Source organism: Salarias fasciatus, chromosome 10 (genome assembly GCF_902148845.1).
Source record: "Salarias fasciatus chromosome 10, fSalaFa1.1, whole genome shotgun sequence".
Taxonomy (NCBI): Eukaryota; Metazoa; Chordata; class Actinopteri; order Blenniiformes; family Blenniidae; genus Salarias; species Salarias fasciatus.
The window spans coordinates 27426662-27438128 of NC_043754.1; the positions used below are offsets into that span (position 1 = coordinate 27426662).

Sequence of the window (11467 nt, forward strand, 5' to 3'; positions counted from 1 at the left end):
CCCGCCCCCAGTCTGACCCCACCCCCCAGCCTGACCCCGCCCCCGTCTGACCCCGCCCCCAGCCTGACCCCACCCCCGTCTGACCCCGCCCCCCAGTCTTACCCCACCCCCCCAGCCTGACCCCACCCCCCGTCTGACCCCGCCCCCCAGCCTGACCCCACCCCCCGTCTGACCCCGCCCCCGGTCTGACCCCCTGCTCTGTCCTCAGGCCCTGGAGGACCTGGCCTCCCTGGACCCGGAGCCGGGCGGCAGCGAGCTGGAGCCCAGGGCGGAGCTGGCCCGGCAGAGCCTCCGGAGGGCGGAGGTGAGTCTGGAGCCGGCTGCAGAGCTCCCCCTGCTGGTCAGAAGGCTCCGGCGCACCGCGGGGGGGGCCGCGGTGGCCGGCGGCCCGGGGCTCAGGGTCCCCGGTGCGATGCCCGCTGCATCCATGAGCTCTGAGAGCCTGCAGGGGTCCTGGACTGGGCCCGGTCTGGTCCAGCAGAGCCTCCCTGCTCACCTCAACTCAGCACAGCCAGGCCCACACTCTGTAGAGGAACCAGATCCCCAGGAGCAGGAACAGACCGAGAGACCTGCAGAACCAGGCTCAGAGGAGAACCCTGCAGAACCAGGCTCAGAGGAGAACCCTGCAGAACCAGGCTCAGAGCAGGAGAACCCTGCAGAACCAGGCTCAGAGGAGAACCCTGCAGAACCAGGCTCAGAGGAGGAGAACCCTGCAGAACCAGGCCCAGAGGAGAACCCTGCAGAACCAGGAGAACCCTGCAGAACCAGGCTCAGAGGAGAACCCTGCAGAACCAGAAGTGTTAGAGAACCAGTGGAACCTTCAGGACTGCTAGCTGGTGGTGTGTTGAAGTGTTTCCTGAGTCCCTCTGAAGCTCCGGCGGCGTTTCAGCGCAGCCAGGAAGTTAGCGGTTAGCGATTAGCATCCTGCCTCCAGAGCTTCCTGGCTGAGTGAGGTGGAGCAGATCTCTGAGCCGTGGTGGATCGTGGTGGATCATGGTGGATCGCAGCGGCTCCGAGTGAAGGACGGCCTGTTAGCCTGAAGCTAGCAGGAGCTGCTAGCAGGAGCCGCTAGCAGCTGAACAAAGCAGTCCGTTCAACTGACACAGAGACCGAGCGGAGGGAAGAGGTTCATTTTAAATCACTTTCATTCATTATTTCCAACTTATGAAAGAAAAAACATGTTAAAAAACCAAAAGAAACAATCGAACGTCGGCCCTGACAGACTGAAGCAAACACTCAGATTTCACCTCTGACCTTATTTCATAACCTGCTGAAGTCTGTTTCCCTGAAGCCACTCTGACTCGTTTCAAAATAAAAGCGCTGTGATGACCTCCGCTCAGAACAGCAGAACACTGAAACTTCCAGAACAACCCAGGAAGAAGCTTGATGTGTGTGACTTGTGATTTCACTGTGTTTCCCGCCGTGTCCAGACGCTGAAGGCCAAGGCCGAGGCTCGCCTGGACCTGCTGAGACAGGCCGGCGTCGCCGTGGAAACGTGGCTGAAGAGCGCCATGAACCAGGTGATGGAGGAGCTGGAGAACGAGCGCTGGAACAGCCTGAGCCCCCACGATCCCTCGCTCTCCGTAAGACCAGCACACACTCTCTCTCTCACACACACACACACACACACACACACACACACACACACACACACACACAGCACTTCAGCACTTCCTGCTTCCACCGCCAGAGGGCAGCAGGTCACTGTTTGACCACAGGAAGTGGAGCTGCAGCAGACACAGCGGCGCCAGCTGCTGGTCGAGGACAGGAACTGCAGCGTGACCTGAAACAGTCCCCAAACGCAGCGCTGGTCGTTTTCACCGACACAGAGTGTGTGAGGATCTTCAAGCCTCCGGACCGACGAGAGTACCAACCTGAGAAGCCTCCGGTTCAGGTTTTTACTTCCAGATCGCTGATTTGCTCGTGTCGCTGTCAGCCAAGCTTCAGACAGATCATCCAATCAGCACGCAGAAGCCCAGAGTGCCAGCCCGCTGCCCATAGACCCCCAGTGGGCGGGGCCAGCCCAGCATTTATCCAATGAGCGTCCAGCTGCACTGCGGTGGAACAGCCCGCTCCGGCTTCCTGACTGAGCCAGCAGGCGGCCGGCGTCCGGCTGGTTAAAGCGCCGCCGCTGCGAGGGTCAGGAGCTGGTTCTGAACAGATGGACGTGTTGTAGCGCAGATTTACTCAGTGAAATGTACACAGCAGTGAATATTGGAACACTCCTTTTTTGGTATTTTAGGGGAAGCTGAGCTTCCCTGCAGTCTGAGAGCGATCGCCACTGACAGGAAGAACGTGACGGAGTTCTGGGTCCTTCAGCTCTTAGTTCTGACTCGGAGTCGGTCTGCAGACTGAAACACTGCTGGAACGTCTCTCCATGGAGACAGTGTCCTTTCTCTACTTCATGAATGTCTCTGGTCTTTTCTCAGGGTAGGTTCAGGTTTACAGGCTCTTTGAACTCGCCGCTGAAAAATCTGATTTTCCAGTTTGATCAGAAAACAGAATGTGGACAGAGAAACCCTGAACCAGGAGACCCTAACAGCCGATGCACACTGGATGCGGTCCGGCTCTGGTCCGCCTCCGGCCCGGTACACCGCAGCACTGTGATTCTTCGCCTGCGGTGTCTCTGCAGTCCGCTGGAGGAGGTTGCCAGATCTGTCGTTATCCCCCGTAGACAATATGAAACGAGTTTAACTCAATAGAAAGCAGCACAAACCGCCATCTGGGTTGAAAATGCACATTAAAACCGTATTTGTATGATAAAAAACACGTCATAAACACACAATCATTTCATCAACCCGTCCAACGTGTTCAAAAAAGAAGCTTGATTTGGCAGAAACCCGCCCAATCTGGCAACACGGAGCTGCTCCGGTCACAGAGCTGTTTTCATTTTGGGGCAGAGTCCTGCACTGGGTCGGTACCCGCAAAAACAGCTGATTTGCAGGTGGTTTTTAAAAGCTTTTTTTTTCTCGGGTTTGGATCTGGGTGGGAACAACAGCTTGCGGGTCGGGTCGCGGGTTGTAGATTGACTCATGAGAATCAATATAAAATAATAATAAATAAAATAAAACCGTTGTGACGTGACCCGTCTGCTGCGACTGTCTGCAGCACCGCCGCTCTGCTGCTTCCATTCCCGGGCTTCAGTCAGTTGAGCAAACTACAGAAAACTATCTTGGTCATTATTTACTCTCTGAGGGTCGCTTCGCTATTTTGTGACGGTCATTGGCTCAGCTGATTAAACACGTTTCACCATCTAATAACACAATTTGTGATTGGACGAGAGCATCAGACGGTCTGCTGCCGTCTGACAAGCGCCACTTCCAAAACAGTTAATAGCTATTTAGATATTTGAGAAATAAATGGATAAAAAGCACAACTATCACTTTGTAATGTTCCTGAAGTGTTCAGACATCACAGTGTTTCCCTGATGGATTACTTTTCATCTCGATGGATTCTAATTAAACATGTCACGGCTTGTAACAGCTGAACGCCGCTCAAGTCTGGACAGAAAGTAAGTCTATTACACACTAAAGTTACCTTTAAGAGATTAAAAGTTTAAAAGCATTAAACGTAACAAACGAGTGTTTTTCCAGTTGTATGGGAGAAGAACAGCAGGGCTGATGATTCAGGACTGAAGTCAGGCTGTTACTGGAAGAGCTGCTTCCTTCAGGTGTTGTTTAGTCCCTGGCAGCTGAACTGTGTTGATGTGCTGCATGATGCAGACACTGTGACCCAACATGATGACTTTAAATACGGGTTACGGGTCGGGCTGCGGGTCGTGTTTCAACGGGTTGGATCGGGTCGCGGTACTCGTCGGGCTGATGCGCGGGGTTGCGGGTTTGTACGTCCCCGGGTCGGGCCGGGGCGGGTCTTGAAAGTTGGACTCTGTTTTGGAGTCATGTGACTTTCCTACAGTGATGAAGAACAAAAGCGTTCATTCTTCTAAAGCGCAGAATGACTACATGACGTTTCTTCTGTTTTCTACCAGAAGAAGTAAAAAAACAGAATATTAAGGCAAAAAACACGACACAGATTATTAGGGACCAGGCCCTCCGGGCATGGTCTCGATTGTTTTTCGTCCGTTTCTTCCTCATGCTTCATGGTTATTATTATTCCGACGCGGAAAGAAACACAAATTTGACCCCCTAAACATGCACGAAAACTCACCAATTTTGCCACGCACATCCACACTGGTGAAAAATTTTATAAAATTTTCTCTAGCGCTCTCTAGCGCCACCTACAATAATGAAAATGGTCGCCACGGCCCACAGGAATGTCGTAGAAAGATCAAACCAACACTCACTCGTTTGTGTCATCGAGGTCTAACAGGTTGCCAAAGTGTCAAAATAAGAGCCTCAAACCTTTCCAAAATAAAAGATAAAATTTTGTGAAAAATGACATTTCAAACAAAACACCTTGTCAATTTTGGGTGAACCAGTGTCAATGACATCATATACCACCTTTACAAAATAAAAGCCCTAAATTCCTTCAAAATAAAAGCCCTTTTACAATAGAAAATGAGGTAAACTCTGGAAAATGGATGTTTAGAGAGTAGCAAAACTCCCGGTGACCTGGATTTCGGCCAGCATAGTACAAGGACGTCTCAGTCGTGGGCCGGCAAGGAGGCTCGGTCCTGACCAATGCTGCTTGCGGCTTTAATATTTTGAAATGACTTATTTTGGAACACATATCGCGTTTCCTTCCAGCACCGACTTGCTTCTGTCTGAATTGACGCGGTAGGGCTGCGGCATGCGGAAAAATAGGATCCTTGCCGAAAGAGACCGGAGCTCCGCAAAGGCTCCGGAGCCGGACCGGAGCCGGACCGGAGCCGGACCGCAGCCGGACCACAGCCAGACCGCAGCCAGACCGCAGCCGGACTGGAGCTGGACCGCAGCCGGACCAGAGCCGGACCGGAGCTGGACCGGAGCCGGACTGCAGCCGGACCGCAGCCGGACCAGAGCCGGACCGGGGCTGGACCGCAGCCAGACCGCAGCCAGACCGCAGCCAGACCGCAGCCGGACCGCAGCCGGACCAGAGCCGGACCGGAGCTGGACCGCAGCCGGACCGGAGCCGGACCGGAGCCGGACCGGAGCCGGACCGGAGCCGGACCGCAGCCGGACCGGAGCCGGACCGCAGCCGGACTGGAGCCGGACCGCAGCCGGACTGGAGCCGGACTGCAGCCGGACCAGAGCCGGACCGGAGCTGGACCGCAGCCGGACCAGAGCCGGACCGGAGCCGGACCGCAGCCGGACCGGAGCCGGACCGCAGCCGGACCAGAGCCGGACTGGAGCCGGACCGCAGCCGGACCAGAGCCAGACCGCAGCCGGACCGCAGCCGGACCGCGGCCGGACTGGAGCTGGACCGCGGCCGGACCGGAGCCGGACTGCATCCAGTGTGCATTCGGGGTAACGGTCCCGTCTGCCCCGGCCCCCTGCTGTGGTGCTAGCAGTCAGACGGCAGAGAGCACAGTGATGTCTCCCTATCAGGAGACGTCTGAGGACGTCCTCTGCTCAGGGACAGGCCTCACCTCCTCCTGTCCTCCTGGTGGTTGAAGTTCAGGATGTGACCTCTGACCCCCTGCAGGGTCTGACTGCCCGTCACTGAGTGGTCTGGTGTTTCTGAAGGGAACAGCTGATCTGGAGCGAGAGGACGAGGAGACGGAGGACAGCGGGGAGGTCCTGGACGACAGCAGCTCCAGTCCGTCCAGCACCCTGAAGAACTACCCTCTGACCTGCAAGGTGCTCTACTCCTACAAGGTGAGGGGGCCAGGGGGACCAGGGAGGTCAGCGGGGGCCAGGGAGGTCAGCGGGGACCGGGGGGCCAGAGAGACCAGGGTCCACAGGGTCCAAAGGCACCAAATTGACCAGGGGGTCCATATAGACCAGAGTCACCCGGGTCCAGAAGGACCAGAAAGAATAGAGGGACCAGGGTCCAGAGAGACCAGTACTGTGTTGAGACCAGATTGTCCTCCAGATTGAGTCGTGGGACTGATTTCCTCTGACCTGTCTGTCCTCATTCATCTCCTCCATCTCCCCCACCTGTCCTCCACCTGTCCTCCTCCACCTGTCCTCCACCTGTCCTCCTCCACCTGTCCACCCCCCGTCCCACCGTCCCGTCCTCCAGGCGTCCCAGCCAGACGAGCTGACCATCGAGGAGCAGGAGATTCTGGAGGTCATCGATGACGGAGACATGGAGGACTGGGTCAAGGTACTGTCCTGAAGCAGTGGGGTCACACCCTCGTGGGTCCCGGGTCCTGGGTCCTGGGTCCTGGGTCCAGGGTCGGATCCTGTCTATTTCTTTCTGGATTTTGAGCAGAAAAACCAGCAAGTGGGGAACATCAGTATCAAGTACCAGAGGCCGACACCAGGAAGTCCCGTGTATATTAAGAAATATATGTAAAATGTGGAACAACACAACATCAGAAAAGAAAAAGAAAAGAACAACAACCACAAGAAAACAGAAAGAACAGTCTACACTGAGAACAGTGGCGAGCGCCGCTGCTGCTGTCCTGACAGAAGATACCAGCGCTTTCTGAGGTGGAACCAGGGGAACACGGGTCACGGGGTTAGTTCCAGGGTCAGTGACAGACTTGGTGTTGAAAGGGGAACCAGACTTCTCAAAATGTATGGTCTGAGAGAGTGACTGGTGATTCCCTTGTTCCAGACTCATGAATGAAAGGCCTGTCCTCTCCAGCGAGGCTGGGCAGGCGGCGGTGACAGATCAGCTCCAGGTTCTACAGGATGAGACGGCAAAGGAGGAGGGCAGGTAGAACCCAGCCAGAGCAGTCAGGGGGATTTTGGAACTCTAACAGATGAAATAGCTCCCAGCGAATCAGACTGCATCCCAGCATGCAGTCCGGGAGGGGGGCGAGCCGGCCTGGACTCCATGAGGACAGTTGGGACGTGTGCCTGGAGAATCCCTGCCGGCCTGCTTTTGGAGAACCTCAGACTGGACGATGCAGTGACGACGCAGACGGATGAGGAGTGGACCCGCTTCCCAATCCATGGCCGCCGTTCCTCAGCACCGTGCGGCCCGTCCGGGTCCGGGGACCGGGTGTTCCTGAGTGTTCGGAGCAGACGGTCTGGGTCTGACCTGGCAGCCCTCAGAGGACGCCTGCTCTGTCCGGTGTCCTCCAGTGGCATCAGGAACCCGGTTTCAGTTCTCGGTTCCTCCAGAGACCAGAGTCTGGGTCCAGCTCCCTCCGCGGGGTCCTCCGGTCTGGCAGGTCCCCGTGGGGGAGGAGACGGTCCGTGGTTTTGTCCAGACCGAGACGGGCTGAGGTTGCTGTGTCTGCAGGCCAGGAACCGCGGCGGCCAGGTGGGCTACGTCCCGGAGAAGTACCTGCAGCTGCCGTCCTGCAGCAGCCTGCTGAGCGTGCTGCAGTCCCTGGCGGCGCTGGACGCCCGGTCCCACTGCTCCGCCGAGGCCGAGGCCGAGGCCGAGCCGCGGCCCGGCTCCGTCAACGGGGACTCCAGCGGTGAGACGCCCCCCCGGCCCCGGGCCCCGCCGGCCTCCCCCCGTCCTAACGTCCTCCTCTGCCGCAGTGTCCTTGGCCAAGGCGCTGTACGACTACGCCGGGCAGACGGACGAGGAGCTGTCGTTCCCCGAAGGCGCCATCATCCGCGTGCTGAGCCGGGACACCCGCGAGGACGACGGCTTCTGGGAGGGCGAGTTCAACGGCGCGGTGGGGGTCTTCCCCGCCGTCCTGGTGGAGGACCTGACGTCCGGCGGCGAGAGCAGGGACGGACAGAGGGACGGCGGCGCTCAGGTACCTCCCCTCGCACTCCGTCTTCACAGGGCTCGGTCCTCCAGCTAACAGTGTCTCTCGCTTCGTCTTGGTCCGACGTCCCGATGTCCCGGACGCCTCCTCCAGGCCCCGCCCTCCCCCCGCAGCCCCCTCCAGCCCCTCCCCCTCCACAGCAGCCCCCTGCAGACCCCCACCCTGTCCTCCCCGGGCTCCAGCCCCCGCAGCGCCGGCGCTTCCCCCATCGGACGGCCGCCGTCCTACCACAACGGACACCACCGAGCTCCGCCCACCCCCTTCCACAGTAAGAGCCCGTCTCTCAGGAAGAGCGTCCCCGTCCTGCCGGGCCTCATGTCCTCTGTGTCCTTCAGGTCCGGGACAGGGACCCCCCCAACCCCCCAAATACCCCGAAGCAGGCCCGTCCACCATCAGACCGGTGAGTTCCACAGGGGTCCAGAGTGAGGGGCGGGGCCTCTGGGGGGCGCCACAGTCTCATGGACACGTCTCTTCTGATGTTCCAGGTGCGCGCCGCCCCTCCCCCCCCGAAGCAGCACCCCCGGGGGCAGGTGAAGAGGAGGGAGGAGGTGGAGATCACGCTGGTGTGAGGGGGGAGATCCAGTCCACACAGACCAGCAGATCCCTGAAGACCCAAACCCTGACACCACCTGGAGAACCATCTGGGGGACCACCAGGAGAACCTCCATGAGGACCTTCAGGAAGGCACCCAAGAGGACAGAATGACTAGGAGCCCCCCCCCCCTTGCAGGGTGCAGGGGGAGCCTCACGAGTTTCATTACAGGGAAATCACTGAATCCTCAGCGGTCCTCATAGGGGTCTTTAAAGGAATACTCCGAAGATTTTGGACCCTATCCCTATCATTGGCAAAGTTAGACAAGCTCATAAATACCTTTGTTGTGTCTGTGCGTCCAGCGGCTGGCTCCCAGCTGTTAGCATCGTAGTTAGCTTAGCTCAGCTGCTGGAGGCGAAGAGGAGACAGAGCCGGACTGACGAAAGTGGACAAAATCCTCCTTCCAGTGGTCCAGGGGACGGTGTGTTAGCACGTGAAGTAAATCCCAATGGTTATAAAGCATTTTAAAAGACGTGTTTTCTTTTCAATCCGTTAAAATAACATTTTGATCCTGACAGACCTGCACATGCGCAGTGCTCCGTAGAAGGATATACTGGAGCACAGCAGTAGAAGCATAGACTCAGCCGCTGTGCTCCGGTATATCCTTCTGCAGAGCACTGCGCATGTGCAGGTCTGTGAGGATCAACACGTTATTTTAACGGATTGAAAAGAAAACACGTCTTTTAAAATGCTTTATAACCATTGGGATTTACTTCACGTGCTAACACGCCGTCCCCTGGACCACTGGAAGGAGGATTTTGTGCACTTTCGTCAGTCCGGCTCTGTCTCCTCTTCGCCTCCAGCAGCTGAGCTTAGCTAACTACGATGCTAACAGCTGGGAGCCAGCCGCTGGACGCACAGACACAACAAAGGTATTTATGAGCTTGTCTAACTTTGCCAATGATAGGGATAGGGTCCAAAATCTTTGGAGTATTCCTTTAAGGGGACCTTAGGGGTCCTTGAGGGGGTCCTTGGTGGGCTCTTAGAGCATATTTCATGGGGTCCTCAGGTGGTCTTGCCGGGGGGTCTGCCACCTTGAGTGGACAGGAGTCCATCAGCTGTGTGTGTGTGTGTGTGTGTGTGTGTGTGTGTCTGTGTGTCTGTGTGTCTGTGTGTGTGTGTGTGTGTGTGTGTGTGTGTGTGTGTGTGTGTGTGTGTGTGTGTTAGAGGACTGACGGGTTCCAGCAGGGTGTGAAGCTCCTTCACATTAAACCTGCACAAGTCACAGCTAAATGGGCGGGACTTAAAACTCCAGGGGAGCCTTCCTATTGGCTGAGCTCGTAGGACACGCCCACCAGGAAGATGAACTGAAGCAGTGTAAAAAGATGGAAAAACAAATTATTAAAAGTTTTTTTTTTTTTGTTTAATTTTGGAGCAACAGCAGATTGAAAAAGTCCCAGATGGAAGAAAGGAAGTGACTCTTAAAGGAACGCCGCCACTTCCTCTTTCAGCAGAAGCTGTGGATTCTGCCGGCGTGACGAAGCATCAGAAGAGCTGAATGAGTGTTGATTGGCTGATGCTCTTCTGGCTCAGCAGCCTGTTGCTGGGCTGGTGGACGTTCCGCAGGGTTCTGTCTCAACATGGAAGGATGTTGATGTTCTGGGCTTCAGCCATCTGCAGCTTCCCGCCGGTCCTGCAGCTTCCCGCCGGTCCTGCAGCTTCCCGCCGGTCCTGCAGCTTCCCGCCGGTCCTGCAGCTTCTCGCCGGTCCTGCAGCTTCCCGCCGGTCCTGCAGCTTCCCGCCGGTCCTGCAGCTTCCCGCCGGTCCTGCAGCTTCTCGCCGGTCCTGCAGCTTCTCGCCGGTCCTGCAGCTTCTCGCCGGTCCTGCAGCTTCCCGCCGGTCCTGCAGCTTCTCGCCGGTCCTGCAGCTTCTCGCCGGTCCTGCAGCTTCCCGCCGGTCCTGGAGGTTCAGTACCAACACCTCTGAAGAAGTCTTCACTTTTCACATTTATTATGCAGAAGCCTAAATATTTCAGAACTTTTTTAAAAATTTTATTCGTATTTTTCTTGAGTAAATCACAAAAATCATAAGTACAATATCTGGAAATATTTGTTAAAGATAATCTTAACAGTTAAACTTGAAGAACCGCTGGACCTTTTTTATTTGCTCTTCTGAAGCCGATATCGGATGTTTTGATTGAACCCATGGAGACTCAGTGCTGCCCCCTAAAGCACAGGAGAGGCACCACAGGAACGATCCTGCTGCACCTTCACAACGCCTGAAAACCTCCAAGACCCCCCAGGACCCAACAGGCCAGGCTGGACTCCCGCCGGCCCCCCAGACCTGGCCGTACGACGTGACTGGGAAGCAATGATGGGGGGTCATTCGGTGGTCATTGGGTGGTCATCGGGGGGGTCAGCAGGTGGTCCGACTGGAGGACGGAGGAAACATCCGGAGCTGCTGGCTGAAGCCTGAACTGTCACAGTGAAGCACTTTTCCATGTCGTCTTTCCTTCTCAGTATTGTTTGTTGTTTACCAGCTGTATTGGTATGAAAACATTATTTAGCCTGGAACTAGCCTCGTTAGCGTAACTCCTGACTGTGATAGTTTACAGAGCGCGGAGCAGATCTGTGTACAGAGAGTAGTTTTATGTTGAGTGTGATGTGATGAGAGAGAAATCTGTCAGCATGTCGCCGTCTTCTCCTTGATCTCCTTGAGATCTGAATGACACCAAACTTATTTTTGAAGTTTGCATTTATCCTGTTCTGTTAATAAAAGGAGAGTCGGAGTCGGACTGAAGTCTCTGTTCCAGCAGGCGTGGAGTACAAACCAGGTTTCACCATCATACCCCCATCACTCCCCTGTAGCTCCACCAGAGGCCACCATCACATCACCACAGGTCAACCATCAAACCCATGTACTTCCCCCGGCAGCTCCTCCACCTCTCCCCTCCACCTCTCCCCCTCTCCCTGAGCACATGCTTGAAGCTTTGATTGACTCATCTACTTTACAGCAACCCAGGGGGCCCCCCAGGCCCCCCGGAGCACCCCAGGCTGCTGGAGATAATCCCGGGTTACATTGGGTGGGGTCAAGGACTCCTGGATGGATGTCAGCCAGCACAGGACACACACACGCACAGGACACACACACACACAC

General features: G+C 56.3%; 1 protein-coding gene across 1 annotated transcript in view; it reads left to right on the forward strand.

The window, feature by feature from the left end:
• LOC115395892 (F-BAR and double SH3 domains protein 2-like) overlaps positions 1–8694 on the forward strand; it is a 36882-nt gene extending 28188 nt beyond the window's left edge. The window contains exons 12-20 of the mRNA XM_030101568.1: positions 209–304; positions 1431–1583; positions 5625–5756; positions 6124–6207; positions 7297–7477; positions 7545–7768; positions 7874–8048; positions 8116–8180; positions 8266–8694. Coding sequence (XP_029957428.1) covers positions 209–304; positions 1431–1583; positions 5625–5756; positions 6124–6207; positions 7297–7477; positions 7545–7768; positions 7874–8048; positions 8116–8180; positions 8266–8349 — 1194 coding nt within the window. The 3' untranslated portion in view covers positions 8350–8694. The remainder of the gene's footprint in view (positions 1–208; positions 305–1430; positions 1584–5624; positions 5757–6123; positions 6208–7296; positions 7478–7544; positions 7769–7873; positions 8049–8115; positions 8181–8265) is intronic.
• The last annotated feature ends 2773 nt before the right edge of the window (positions 8695–11467 follow it).